The following is a 15,515-nucleotide window of genomic DNA, read 5'->3' as shown; positions in this document are numbered from 1 at the left end:
TTTTCTATTAAAACTCTCCTGCACAGGCCCCCATTAATGATTCAAACGTCTAAGCCTTTGTGGAAATGGCCACATCTGAAAAAAAAAGACCGCTGTCCCAGTCTTAATGAAATCCAGGTTGGGAACTGGGGAAAGCGGGGATGAATAAGTGCTTCCAAACTGAAGCACCTGAAGCTTCTGGAAGGGGGAAGGAAACCGAACTGCTTTTCCCAATTAGACTGTGGAGGTTCGACTGGTGTAGAGCAGGAAAATCTTAAAATAAATAAATAAATGGAACCAAAGATGATGAGCAGCCCATCTGCTTGAAGCTCAAAGGAAGCTTTACAAGTCGTCGGATGCACGAGTCGCCATCTCAGCCCTAAAACTTCCTTGGATTTTTTTGCTTGTACTTCTGTAATCTTTCGGATCAGTGTGATGTCCCTTTGATTAAACCTTTGACACACCACTGCGCCCGCAGTACCCGAGGTTCACAGCGCGGAAAGTCTGAAGTGCGGTGACAATTTGTTAGATCTTTCTGGATGAGGGGGAGATTTTAGGGATTAATCCATCAAACTTCGAGGAAAAAAAAAAAGCAAAGAGCATCTCAAGTCTTCGCCGTTAAACTCCACCGCTTAGGTCGCCGGCTGAGAACGATCTCGCTTCACTATAGGCGGAAAATGCAAGTTGTGTTCAGAAAGTTTGCTCTGCAGAAATGCCAGCTTTAAAAAAAATCCTGTGTTCATCGAATCCTGATGTGGGCGAGACAAAAAGTGCTGAATCCTCTCTTTTTCTCTTCCAGATGATCACTCCAGAATCACCTTGAAGGTGGAGAACAGCCAAGGCAACTCTGACTACATCAATGCCAGCCCCATTGTAAGCACCTCGTCTGCTTTCTAGACTCTGCATTTCACGGCGTCACTCTGCCGACCCCCCTGCACATCCCCCCCCCCCCCCCCCCCATGGGGCAACACGGGCATCCTACCGTCGCCCAATGTAAATTTTGTTGCAACGCTTGCTTAACTTGGGCGGCAGGCGAGCAGCGCGCCCGCATTCCCCGCCATGAATATTAACGATTTCCATACAGCGAGCGCCCCAGGCGAGCGTCGGCTCGCAGAGGAGGACATGCGCACGGCTCGCCTCACATTCGTGGGACCCAAATTGATCTGCGGGGTCTTGGGGGAAACGATTGCTTCTGACCTTGGGTTATGCTAATTCAACACGGCTTTGGTGTTTACCGTTGCGCCTGTGCTCGGCACGCCGGGGCCCGGCTCTCGGCGCGGCACGGCTTTGAGGAGGGAGAGCAGCCTGCAGGAAGGAGAAAGAGCCGTGCGAAATCGGCAAGTGGGGTGGGGGGGGGGGAATCAATTGGGAAACCAGTGTTGGAATAGTAGGTTTATGTTCCCCTGGAGGCAGATACACTGGGAGGCCATTAAAAGCAGCAGAGACACCATGCATTTCAAATCTGGGTGGCACGCCACAAAGCGACTGGCCGTGTGCGTCAGCGGAGAGAGCGAAGAAGTCAGAACTACACGGGAACAAAAGAGCGACTCTGTCAAACGCCACAAATACGACCACAGATCCGGCGCACGCGTGCCCACGCACGCCCGGAGAGGAGCGCGAACCGCGCCGCACCGCACACACATGAAAGGGAGCGTGTGGGAAAGGCCCACGCAGACACGCGAGCACGCGAACACGCGATCAGTGTCAGGCGTACGTTCCCGCCTCCCACACGCTCTATTAATAAAGCAGGACTGGATGCGAACGCGGGGCGGATGCTGCGCTTGTTTGAGGAAATTTCTCCATCCTTTGCTCACCCACGTTTCGACCAAAGGAGAAAAAAGAAAAAAAAAGAACAGGCACGGCGTTCAGGATCCTCTCCTAGCAGCCCGTCTCTAACCATGAAACTTATTTATTAAGAATGCATTGGCTGTCGAGCTGAATATAATTAGATTCCCTGCTGTCATGTCAGATAAACCCGGTTGGTTTTGACGAGATTCAGTCATTGACTCATATTCTAAAGATGGCTAAATTGTGAGTGTTTATTTATTTATTTATTCATTTTTTTTCGCCCATATAAAACCATCAAAATAAGACAAATGCTAGAGGCGGTGATTTAATTTAGATGATCACAGCTGCCAATGTCAAAGATTTTCCTGGTTAGGTGCTAAAAAGGCACCGATTATCTGTCCCGCTGCAATATTATCGGCCTTAAACTTTTTTTTTAAACATTTTTTCATGTTAAAATCACAGGCTTCAGCGTGTCTCATTGGTATTTCATGTGATCCAACAACACAGAAGGTGTATAATTGTGCTGAGATACTTGAAGTGCTCAGCCCTTATTTGAAAAGAGAGGCCACTATCAAAAAATAAAAAATAAAAAAGGCCTCGAATGGAAGCTGCTGCTGTTTTCCACCAGCCATGCACAGTGATGTGAAAGATGGTGCTGTGCCCAGACAAGACCAGAATGTGACATTTTGACCTTCCGTCCCCATGGCAAAACATGGCGGCATCAGGTAAGCCGGTCATAAGAGGGGCGGAGCTAAATACAAACAGGAGTCTGTGGCTGGGATGTGACGAAATGTTCAGAGGTTCCAGGGATGGGAATATTTATACATTGATTTAAAACTAGACAACAAAAAACGTGAGAATGCATGTAGTTGGGCTCAAGCTGCATCTCTTATTGTTGTCTATGATGTATCGTCCTTCATCCCAACGATGCAAGAACTCGTCCTCGTTAATGGAAGAGACCGTAGCTTCTCACTGCAAAAACAAGTAAAATGTTCTTAAAAGTTAGTCTATTTGTCCTCGATTTGAGCCAGTAAATAAGATTGTCTGCCAATGGAATGAGTATCTTTACCCCTAAAATAAGATAATTAGACATCCTGCACTTGAAATAAGATGGAGATGAGTTGTTCCTATTTTAAGTGCAAAAATCTCATTCCATTGGCAAATAGTCTTATTTACCTGCTCAAATCAAGGACAAATACACTTATTTTAAGAAAATTTTACTTATTTTTAGTTCTGTTTTTGCAGCGTTTTGCCACCTGGTCCTGGGCCAGTATGGATGTTATGTTACAAGATGAGGAGTTTTTACTTTTCTGGCCAAAAATCAGCCGGAAAAGGAAACGTATGGACCTTTTTTTTCCCTCCAAGTTTCAAAAAACAGTCTCTACGTGTAAAAGATGGCAGACTAAAGCAACAACACACATGCCAGATGCATGTTGAGGCATGCAAGACATTGTGAAAAAACGTCAAAGATTGTAGCTGTATGCTTAATTAGAACGCTTTATTTCCTCAGAGCATGCTAGGAGCAAATCAGGATGCAGAAAAAGTGAGCAGAGATGGATATTCCTTAATGATCGGGGCCCAAAAAAACACAAAGATAAAGTTACCTTTTGTCTTAAAGGATGAGTCACCCTTACAAAAATCAGAGTCAGGCCTCCATCATCATCAGACTTCCTCCAGAAGTTGAGGCTGGGTGTTGGAAAGAAAACCAAGTTTGGAGTGTTTCTGTCTCGGAGAGGAAGGGACAAAAAAAAAACGCGGCAGCTGGGATAATTACACGTGTCACGTCCCACACTTTTGCTCTTTGTTCAAAGGAGCGCGTCTGAAAGACAGTCAAGAAAGACAGTTGTCCTTTTCCTGCAACATTAATGGCAGGTTTTCATTCTGGAGACACTTCGACAAGTCAGAAGGCATTGTGTCTCCGCTGAGATGGAGGAGCAGAGAAGGGGATGCAGGGAGAGGAAGACAGGTGACGAGTTTGCAAAGTCTCCCTGATCTGGCTCTCTCTTGTTTTTCTTTTTTTTAAGAGAATCCGTGTTTTCATCGTTCATTCCATCTGCTTCAGTCAGTTTTACTCATTTTTTCATTTGTATAGGTGTCTTTCTCCTTCTGCGTGTCACGTACTTTTGACAGCTGCCTTCCTTTTTCGTTGCCCTGCATCAAAGACCGCCCAGGAACATGTCATGTCAAAAAAAAAAAAAAAAAAAAAAGTCTCTGGGCAGCAGGTCACATCTGAAGAGAGAGTTCCCCCTGAGCAGCGCTGGAAGGGTTAATAAGAGTCTAGAAGTTTTGGAAAGTGCCACAAAAGGGTTTTGGTCAAACTCGTGGATAACTTTACAAGACAAAGAGCCAATTCACAACTTTTTTTGCTTCTTTTTTTTTTGGCCTCTGACACTTCTGAGGGATCAGTCTGGTTTAAATGCCAAAAAAAGCTTTGACATTCTTGTTTTTTGGCCTTCAAAGACCCAAATATGCGCATCTCAGTCTCTGTGTTTAGCCTAAAATTGTTTAAATGTTATGTTTGTTAAAGTAGAGCTAACCTAAGTTGGTCCGGACGTCGCCAAAAAGAATAAAAAATACTGAAAAATCAGAAGTTAGCTTTAGTGTTCCCTGATTTCATCAACATTTACACAACAAAACACATTTATGGGCGTCTTCCCACAGCAAAGGGGGCCACCCATGGTGGAGCTATTGTTCCTGACTGAAACATGATGAGCGAAAAGTGGATTTTGGTTTCATGGAAACTTCTTGATTCAAACCCAGAACAGTAAAAGTACATGTAACCGTAATGTAGACGTAAACCTGCGGGCCTCCAGGTAATTCTGCACATCAAGCTGATGTTTTAATGAGCAGAACCCCCTCAGCAACACGTCACCTTCTCTTTTTCTCTCTCCCCCTCTTTCTTCCTCCGCCGCTGTCTTTCTGCCTTTTTAAATTCATCAGACATGCATTATTGTTTGGCATTCACAAAAGCCACCGAGGACCATTAAAGACAATTTGGTGCCGCGGAAAAGCCCGAGAAATTATCCGTCTTCCTTCTGTAATTGCCTCAAGCTAAATTGGTCCCGCCAATTATTACATTTACCGTACAATTTGCATGCTAATAAGCAGGGGTGTCACTCACTTCCTTCGCCGGTTCTGCTCGCGCTCCGTCTGCCGCCTTCTGCTCGCGACGCCTACGCCGTCCCTCTGCACTTTTCATTAAGTTTGAGAAGGAGCCGGCGTTGCTGCTCTGCCTCCTCTCCTTTCAGCTGGGAACAGGAGAGCGAAGGACAGCAGAGACGATGCTGTGAACAGAGTACAGGGCGTCCTGATTCAACCACAAATGGATCAACCTTGGAGAGGCCCTGCATCATTAGGTTTATTCCTATCATTACTGACCCCCAGAAATGGGTAGTTGCAGATATTGGGTGTTATCGTACCCATTTCACCCCCCCTTCTCTTTGATGTTCGTCGGTGTCCAAACCAATACAAGTACTTTTAATTTTTTTTAATCCAGATTTATTGCTGTTGAACTGCTCAAGCAAATTTATTGCGTAACGAATTGCTCTGCAGAGGCCAAAGGCAGCTTGAACACACTTTCAGGGCCAAAGTAGATTGTACGGTACCTTGTTAAAGTTCTCATCCCTCTTGTAACCGCAGGCATTTTGATAGATCGACAAAAGGTAGCACATAAACACGAATTGGATCTATCTTCCTAAATACCACACCATACCACCTTTATATATTTATAAAGTGCTTATAAACAGCCAACAACTGTGAAACAAGGGGCTGTACATCGCTACAAGCTAAAACACATCCATAAAATAAAAAGACAATGCATGAAAACGCTTAACAGAAACAATGGAACCAATTAAAAAGGAAAACTAAGTCTCGCTAGGTGTAAAAGTCAAAGAATAATAGTGGGTTTAAGGTGTGTTTTAAAGGTGGGCAGTGAAGGAGCCTCCCTTCTGTGCAGGTGTAGTTATTCCATAATGGAGGACCAACAATAGAAAAGGCCCCGCCCCCTCTGAGCTTCCTCTCAGACCTCGGTACCTCCAGGAGATGCAGTTCAGGTTAACTAAGGGGCCGACAGGGCGAGGAGGGATGGATAACTTTCTAGAAGCTCTTTAAATGCTATTTCAGGTGCAGGTCTTTTGAGGCAAGTCTCTTCTAGAATTGCACATCTAGAGATCAAATTGTTGCCCGTTCTAGTTTGCCCAATCACTTAAACTCAGTCAGCTTAGATGGAGAACTTTAGTGACCATAGATCTTCAGGTCTTACGGCATATTCCCAGTCGGATGAAGCTCTAGACTTAGACTGGATTATAGGAGGAGAACATGCTTGGATCTGATCCATTGAGTTGTAGCTCTGGTTAGATGTTTAGGGTTGCTGACCTGCTGGAAGGAGAACCTCCAGCCCAGTCTCAAGTGCTTTTTGGCCTCCGGCAGGGTTTTCTTCCAGGATTGCCCTGAATATAGGTCCATCCGTTCACTTCCAGACAGTTTCCCTTTGAGTGCTGGAGTGAAGCGTCCACGAAGGACGATGCCGCCACCGCCCGTCACCGTGGAGGTGGTGTGTTCAAGGACACTCACTATGTTGGCCAAAAGGTTTCATCCTGGTCTTATCCGGCCACCGCAACTTCTTCCACGCGGTTTCTGTGTCTCCAAACTGCAGAAGGACTTCCTTGGCTGCTTTCTTCTCACCACTCTGCCACAAAGGTCTGTTTGTGGAGACAATGAGCATTGTTACCCTGACAACAGATTCTCCATCCTGAGCTGTGGAGCTCTTCGATCATTAATGCTCTCGTTGTCCTGCCTGTCAGCTGAAGCCTTGTCGTGGTGGGTTTGTTGGTGTGCCGTACGGGTTTCTGGTTCTGACTGGTGGATTTAACAGCGCGGTACAGAGCTTAGGAAGTTGTTTTATAAAGTAACTCTACTTTAAACAGTCTGTTGGGTTCCTCGGTCTTCATGACGCTGCTTGTGCACCAATGTTCTCTGACAACCGTCTGAAGCCTTAACAGAACGGCTGGACCTACACTGAGCCTAAGCTACACCTACTAATTGGCAGATTTCTTAATGTATTTAGCTGGTATGGAGGGGGAATAAATAAAATGTAGGCCAGACTCTCAGATTACAATTATTTGCTACTTTGTGTTGGTCTACTGCATAAAACCCAGTAAAATAGACGTGTGGTCAGAACTAACCTGGTCAGCCAGATTGATTATGTGTAGTACTCTGGTCTGCATATTATCAATCTGGATCTACTCCTATTGAATCCGTTCAAGGAAAGGAGGGAATTTCAGCAGAAATCTCCGAGCTGATTGGGCGAAGCGACACCTGGGTGCCCGCCTACCAAAGGTTGGTTTTAGCCAATCATGGTATCTAAAATCTAAGCAGCAGACGTCATGAGAAACCACAACAAGTTTAGGTTGGTCGAGGCGCTTCTTGCTGTTCTTCTTTCAAAGAAGAAATTGTGGATTCTTACAAAACAGACGTGACAGCAGCATCTACGCGTGCGTCCCCCTGCGCCGCCATGTTTGTTTTGGTCCGGAGACAAACGGTTGAAGCCGGCGCGGTGCGAGATGGATTCTCGTGTGTTTGCGAAACGCACAAATACCGCGAGAGTTGAGCTTGCAGGCAACGTTGGGTCAGAACAACAACAGATCTATGAGTATTAAAAATGCAGTAAATTTAAAGAATGAAGAGAACAAAGCAAACAATCGTCTATTCAATTATTTGCTCAGTGACACTTTTTTCTTCCACTCTCCCAACAGATGGATCATGATCCCAGGAACCCGGCTTACATCGCCACTCAAGGTCCCCTGCCCTCCACCGTGGCTGATTTCTGGCAGGTAAAGACGCTCGGACATCTGTGTGCACGACACATCTACACCACTGTAACAAAAATCAATACCCCCCCCCCCCACCCCTTTAACAAGAGCAAAGCCAATTTTTATTAGAGCAGCAAAGCACACAGGAGACCAGCTTGTTTGGTGGATGTCATTATTAATCTCTCCTTCCCCATAACGCCCGCCGCCTTCACACGCATGTGCAGCAGTGCCGCGCCGTTAATGTGGGAGGTGGCAAACCCTTTTCCCGCTGTCTGAAATGTTGGATTGGGTTTTGAATTGGAGAGCGGAGGATCGATACGTTATTTTAGCTGGTCTTGGGGTGGGTGGGTGTGGGTGCTGGTGGGAAAGGTCGCCTTGTCAAACAAAGCGAAGCCTCTGTTCAATCTGGAAGCGCGCAGGTGACCATGAACGAGGCGCGGAAAGAAAATAAAAAGGATTTCAGGAGGGCGCTCTGAACCGCTGTGGTCAATGCTCGCCTGCTGGACTAATATCCTAAAAAACAAAAACAGGATGTACATTGTTTATGTCATGTTAGATGTAAGGGAAAAAAATAGTTTTAAGGAATTTAGAGCAGCTGCAGCCAATTTATCCCAAATAGATAATTAATTAAAAGAAATAGGTTCCAATTCAAGCCAGTTCACTGAAATCCAGTGCATTCAAAATCTTTGTCTTATTCCAAATGAATTTAATCAATCTATAGCCAGTTAATCCATAAAAAGGTAGAATCCAAATCAAACAGCTAAAATCTGCATTCGGTTTGTTCCATAGAAGCAATCGTCCAGGTCAAGCCAATTAAAATCGAAACATCTTCAATTTCTTTCAGTCCAGCTCTTTTTAACTCAAACCACTTTTTTCAAACTTCATACAGTTAAGTTCAGGCCAGTTCTGATCCATTTTTATCCCATGGATTACAAATATTCTTAGTTTTAAATATAAAAAAATACGCTGTGTATGATGCAATGTTGTACATTGACCTAATTTCTCAAACCCGTTTAATTAAATGCAAGGATCTCAGGTTTCCAGTCGGCCTCGTCACGTTTAGAATCTGTTAAAAAAGTGTGATTTTAGAGAAGCGTAGAGAAAATCCTAGTACATTTTGATTGCAGCAGAGAATTTGAAAAGATTATGATGACTGAGGCCAGTTGCCTCCGCTGCGATAGCGAGTTTGTTTCCAGCTGACCTGAACCAAAATGCTGCTTGTCTCTGAAATTGACCAGAACAGAAAAAAAAAAAGAATCTAGCACTGTGAAATGATTTGGCAATTTCATTTTAGTGAATTTCTACTGACACGGAGGCTGCACGAAGCTTCACGCCTTAACAGAAGATGTGCTACTGAAGCTCTGGAATATGTGAAAATGTTGTTGAGATCTTATTTAATTGGTAAAATGATGAAGCTGAATCTGACTTTTTTCCAAAAAAAAAAAAAAACACTGGTAAAATCAACAAAAAGCTAAATCTACACAGTGATGATTCTTGTTGAATATAAGAGAAGAGGAAATCTGCAAAGATCCAAAGCTGCTTTCTGGCGTTGATTTAGATCTTCTATTGATTTCTCAGCACTGATCTCTGATGAAAGTAAAAATGTATTTTTTTTATTTATTTATTTTTTTTTTTATGCGGGCGGTTTCTTAAGGAGCTAAAAGGAGTTTTGGTCAATTGTAAAAGAAAAACGTGGATTAAATGGCATTTATGACGACAAAATGTTTGACGGATGAAAACACAGAGCAAAAGTGTAACTAAAACTTTACATCAAGTAAAATAAATAAAGCTTGAAGTCCCATTAAGCTCCGCCTCCCATCTTCAGTAATTTCACTCCTCAGGAACTCCTCCTGTTGGTTTTCCACCGCTACTCACCAGTTAACCTCATTTATTGGCTTTCATCAGACTTCTACACGTCACACATTATTATAATACACACGACCTCCTGCAGATCAACCCAGCACACTTAAAGAACGTTAAAATCCTCACGGCTCGGTCCAATTTCATCAGAAAATATGGGTTTGAACAAAATCCGTATTTCACAAACCTCAGGTGTTGATAAAAGGAGCTCCTGGAGAGACGCCTCGCCCTGTCGGCTAAAACAAATTAACAGCCCTTCTCTAAAAAAAAGTGCAACGTCACGGCTTTGGATGCGCGAGTGTAATCAGTAAAGCAGAAGGGAGCTGAGAGGAGGGGGCGGCGAGGGGCCGTAACTCAGAACCGGCAGCAATTAACATCAGTTAAATGGCCGGGCGATGGACTCCACGTGCAGCCATCGTGATTATCTAACACGGTCATGTGAGAGCGCTATTGTTTTATCGTCGCCATTAACGCTGGGCTGTTATCTCTGATCAGAGAGGAATGGATCTCCTGAGCGGAACCCGCCCGCCCGCCCGCCCAGCTGTGAGAATATGGTCGCCATCAGGAGGAGACGGAGCCGCAGCCAGCTTTCCCAGTCCAATCACCCAGTTGAGGGACAGAACAGACTTTCCAGCAGCAGTAATTACTTTTCGCGGCGCCTGATCTCCGAGCAAAGCCTGAGAGCGTGAGCGCTCCTTCCCCTGAACGCCCACTGAACAGACTCTCCCGCCCTTTCAGAGTCATAGCTGTCAGAACTTTTATCGAAATGTGGACGAACGTGCAAGTGAGCGGATAAGTCCAGATCTGTACCGAAGCCCCCGCTGGCACGCTTTGAAAGGTGTTGTTGGGCTACGAATGAGACCGTGGTCCACATTAAGCTCTCTGCCACAACTTTTCAACGCCGTCTTAAGTTTCTCTGGAGGTTCCTGCAGAACTTTAGACCATGTAGACCAGGCGGAGTGGTTAGGCTATCATGGAAACAGGTCTAAATGGAGAGGATGGGTCATGAATCAGAAACGGAGGACCCTGAAATCAGCCAGACAAGCAAAAGGTTGTAATAAAAAGGTGATTTATTAACAGAGCAAAAACAGGCAGAAAACCAAAAAGGGCACCAAGCCAAAAAGCTAGGAGGCAGTGACCAAAAATCTCAAACAGTCCACAGCCAACAACCTAAAATAAACTGGACAGAAGTCAGGCTGGTCTAATAAAACAAAGTGGGCAGAACAGGTCAAATAATTAAGGCAAAAACTAACAGAACCGGGTTGGGTTACAGGCAGACAGGCAAAACAGAAAACTGGCAGGATCTGACTTACCCCAGGCAGGAAAAAACACACACAATGATCAGGCAGAGTGCAATAGAAAACAATAACCTAAAAACAGAAATTAAAACTAAGGCAGGAACTCAAACTATGACAGGATGGGCTCTTTGAAGTGAACAAATCATTTGTCTGCAGATGGTGTGGGAGAACGGCTGCGTGGTCATCGTTATGCTGACTCCTCTGGTGGAGAACGGCGTGAAGCAGTGTTACCATTACTGGCCCGACGAAGGATCCAACCTGTACCACATCTACGAGGTAAAGACCGCGCGCCCAGAGGAGCTGGGTAATAAGTTTTCACTGTCAGAAGCAGAATAAGAACGGATGCTTCCTGCAGAGCGACAGAGCTGCGTGGGGAAATGTGAATTTCCCCTTTCTGGTGTTGCACAGCGATTATCATCAGTAATTTATGCCGGCACGATATTTATAGCACGCCATAAAATATCGTTCATTGTTTTCATGGTATTGAATGTGGAAAACATGGACAATTGAATGTTGCTCTCTCATTTACACCTGATATTTCTTTTCTTTTTTTAGATGTTGAGCATCCTTTGTGCGTCATCACAGGAAAACTCTTTTAGATTGCTCTGGTTTTCTCCTTTTTCTCACATTTTCATGTTTCGGAACAAGCAAATTTGCACATCAGAGACAAACATAACCTGAATATAATAAGCAGTTTTCACATGATGGTTTCATTGGTTATGGGAAATAAAAGCTATCTGAAACCCACAGACATATATACGTAGACGCGTCATAGGGCGCAGCTTCGCACGTCAACGTCACCGCCTTATTGTCTGTGGCAGAAAAAAGTTGAGTTCTGTTATTGTGAACGTGGATCAGAAAAGATGCCTCATTCCTGTGCTGCATGGAAATTTATTCTGGCTGATTTCACTACTTGTATCTGCCTTCTATAAACTAAGGCTGCACCATGTTGCAAAACCGGACACACTAAAGCTGCAAAATGGCAACACATTTTTATATATATTTATATATATTTGTGTGTGTATGTGTTTTGAATATAAGGATCAATTTGTTAAATCTAAACATTGTGGTCTTCATTATTTCATAAAACTGTGTCACATGTGAACCTTTAGGAACAGACTTTTTGGGGGAGTATTAAAGAGGTAAAATTAATAATATGAGAAAAAAAGTCCTAGGTCAATAAAGTAAAAAAAAAAATAATAAAAAAAAAAAACACAAAAGTGGTAATGTTATGAGAAAAACATCATATTATGAGAATTAAGAGGGAACATTTCCAGAATGTTCACAGTTTGCAGAATGATTTCACTCATGGAGTAATAGGGCCAGGTTAGATTATTTTAAATATTTTTATTCTTTAGGAGAATAAATGCAGGAGAATGAAGCTAAAGGGATATAAAAATAAACTTGTAATATTACAAAAACAAAAATACTACGAATACAAAGTATATTCAGAGATTAAAGTCCCTCTGATGCTGTTTAAGTGACTGAGTAACTGCAGATTTGCCACATTTAAGATGGCCGACGCTCTGACGCATCGCAGCAGAGGCAGAACCCGCCCAATGACACGTCTACGTGTATAATGTCTATGTCTGAAACCAACCTGGTTCTATGAAAAAAGTAATCCCCACCCAGAACTGATAGATTGTCATGTTGCTGTGGAGGAATGTGGAGAATGTCTTTAATTCGGCCATAATGAACGCCGTGTGGGCTTTAAATCTGGACTTTAACTCAGCTTTGACTATCTTTGTGAGCCATCTTTACTTGAACTTGATGATGTTCTTCCCATCATTGTCCGGCGAGCTTCAGCTTCAGGTCACAGACTGACGGCTCCATCAGTCACGACACATCCTGCAGGTCCTGAAACAGCAGCACAACCATCACACTGTCCCCACATTTCACTGGCTGCCATGATGCTCCTCTTCTAAAATGATGTTAGCTTATCGCCAGATTAAAAAGTAGTTCACTCCATTTCACTTTTGTCTCAGTCCACTCAGTATGTTTTTTTTTTTCAGCCATGTTTTTAACTTGGCAGCTTTCCCGTGGATCTTTCATGTTGTTGAATCATGAACACCGTACCTAAGGAAAGCGGAGGCTGCTGAGTTTGGCACGTTGTTCTGTCTGAATTCAGACCAGAACATGGGTCGCGGTTCAGGATTCAAACAAAGGTGGACACTATTGTTTTTACTCAGGGCCAAGTTTGGTTGGGAGACTTTTTTTCTTTTTTTTTTTTAATACCCTTAACAAATAACGTTATCATCTAAAAAAAAAAATGCTGTTTGGAGTTACAGAGCTTATCTTTGATAATTGCATTTGTTTTATCTGAAACATCAAACACATGTTTTTGCTGCTGTGACAAATATAAAAAAAAAAGGAAGGCGTTCCTGTGCTTTTATTTCACCATCTCTTAAAACTCCCTCTCACTGGATCAAGACTGCGTTACGTTTTCAGCGGCCTTTACGCACTGCAAAAACGGAACTAAAAATAAGTAAAATGATCTTAAAATTAGTGGATTTGTCCTTGATTTGACCAGGTAAATAAGATGGTTTGCCAATGGAATGAGATTTTTGCACCTAAAATTGGTCCAACTCATTTCCATCATCTTATTTCAATTGCAAGATATCTAATTATCTTATTTTAGGGGTCAAAATACTCAATCCTTTGGCAGACAATCTTATTTACCTGCTCAAATCAAGGACAAAAACACTAACTTTAAGAATTTTTTTTTATTTTTAGATCCGTTTTTGCAGTGCGCGGCTGGTTGCTGCCAAATGAGTAAACCTTCCTTCTCTGTGAAGGTTCTTCTCTTTAATGTTGGTTTATAATGTGTTACCACGTTCTCACATCGACCCGGTCCGCATGCAGCCACGATCTCGTGTCCCAACATCTTAGCGGGATGCTTCTGCCCCAGGCCTTAAGTTTGCACCAGCTGATTTTCTTTGGTACGTTACGGGAGATCTCAGTTCTAGCGTTCATTTCATTTATCGATATATAAAGCAGGGTGCTTGCGCAAGTCTTGAAAGTCTTAATAAGTATGGAATTTTGAAACACTGTTTTCCAGACCTTGAAAAGTCTTGAATTTTGTGTGAAAGTCTTAATAAAGTATGGGGAAAAAAATGCGTGGTAGATTCTTACAGTATGCTCAAAGGCATTGTGAAATGAGAAATAGGAAGGTAGGCTATAAAACTATAATTTTACTAACTGGTCACGTACTGTATAAGCCTAATGGAATCAAACACTTGTTTGATGTGAAATTCATGTACTTGTGATTTTCATGTTTTGAAACGTTTTCATCAGTAAAAGCATAATTTACTGTGAATAATGCATTTGTTCATTGAATACTAGCCTATAAAAATTAACATTTCTAATAAACAGTTTGTACAATCTCAACCAATGAAGTAGGCAGTAGGCACACAAGTATACAAGTACATGAAATTAAGGTCTTGGGAAAAAAAATATCAGTTTTAAAAAAGTCTGGAAAAAGTCTGTAATTTTAATTTGGAAAAAGAGAAAGCACCCTGTAAAGAGCTGTTAACCATCCAACCAATGAGACCGCCGCATGACAAGATGAAGGTGCAGGAGCTTTCAGAGCAGAACCTGGACCACATCTCCCTTCCTTCCTCCTTCCTCCTCATCCAGGAGGCAGAACAGGAGAACAACGACTGGCTGCTTTAATCCCCAAATGCAAAACAAAGCAGAGCTGATGGCGGCACGGTGTTTGCCGGCTTGAGGAGGTTGTGTAAGGGTTGTTGCCGTTGCATGGTGCCGTTATGTATGTTTGGACAGCCCTGCTAACAGCCGAGGTACGTGAGTGCATGTGGACCCCCGGCCCTGAAATCATCCCCACTTCTCTCCACCAGGCTGCACTCAGAGTCACAATGACCTTCTTCAATGATGTGAAACACCTACAAGTCCCATTTAAAGCTTGCTTAAAAGCCTCGATGACCTCGCACACTCCCTTATGCAAAGGGGGGCTGAGTGCTTCCTTACCAGGACTCTGAACTGAGGTTTCCTCAAAGGCAACACCACACTTTGGCTTTTTTTCCCCTTGCTCCACAGCGGGGTCTTCTGATAAAGGGTTGATAAAGCGTGTTTGATCGTTATCTGTGAACCGACACGTCTAGGCGCTCTGGTTTTCCACTAAAGACATGCCAAATAAAGCATCTTATCTTATCTCCTTCGCGGTCGTCCTCTCCTGACAGGTGAACCTCGTGTCTGAACACATCTGGTGCGACGACTTCCTGGTTCGGAGCTTCTACCTGAAGAACATGCAGACCAACGAGACGCGCACCGTCACGCAGTTCCACTTCCTGACCTGGCTCAACCAGAACGTCCCAGAGACCAGCCGGACCCTGCTGGACTTCCGCAGGTACACACCTTTTTTTAAAGACACGTAAAAACATCTTTTTCCTTGGTGTAATTCCTTTAAAATAGCCGAATTGTTGAAGGTTTGGGGATGAATAATCGACGCTACAATAACTCTTTCATCCTCAAAACCTAAATGTTTTTCTAGGAATGCAGACAATCCTGGATTAAAACAGGAGTGTGTGGAAAAGGCAAACATTTATTTTATTTTTATGTCTAATTACCTACTGATAAAGACTTAATATCTTGTTTGTTTTAGTTTTTCAGGACTGAATGTAATTTGAAGGGCTTATCCTTGCCTTTTAATGTTGACTAAGAAAGCTTTGAGCTTCTGCAAGCTGCACTTCAGTTCAAAATAAGTCTTCTGAATCTTGTTTTGATTGAAGTCCTCGTACGCTCGTTTTTATTTCCTTAGATC

The 15,515-nt window shown here is 43.3% G+C and overlaps 1 protein-coding gene across 1 annotated transcript in view; it reads left to right on the top strand.

Annotated features, from left to right (window-relative positions):
- Positions 1 to 15,515, top strand: part of LOC105917887 (receptor-type tyrosine-protein phosphatase N2) — a 269,052-nt gene that overhangs the window by 225,336 nt on the left and 28,201 nt on the right. The window contains exons 16-19 of the mRNA XM_036134561.1: positions 779 to 852; positions 7,521 to 7,598; positions 10,892 to 11,011; positions 14,935 to 15,101. Coding sequence (XP_035990454.1) covers positions 779 to 852; positions 7,521 to 7,598; positions 10,892 to 11,011; positions 14,935 to 15,101 — 439 coding nt within the window. The remainder of the gene's footprint in view (positions 1 to 778; positions 853 to 7,520; positions 7,599 to 10,891; positions 11,012 to 14,934; positions 15,102 to 15,515) is intronic.

This window comes from Fundulus heteroclitus, unplaced genomic scaffold (genome assembly GCF_011125445.2).
Source record: "Fundulus heteroclitus isolate FHET01 unplaced genomic scaffold, MU-UCD_Fhet_4.1 scaffold_85, whole genome shotgun sequence".
In the NCBI taxonomy this organism is placed as follows: Eukaryota; Metazoa; Chordata; class Actinopteri; order Cyprinodontiformes; family Fundulidae; genus Fundulus; species Fundulus heteroclitus.
The sequence above is the reverse complement of the archived record's forward strand: the minus strand, read 5'-3'. Positions and strand labels throughout refer to the sequence as shown.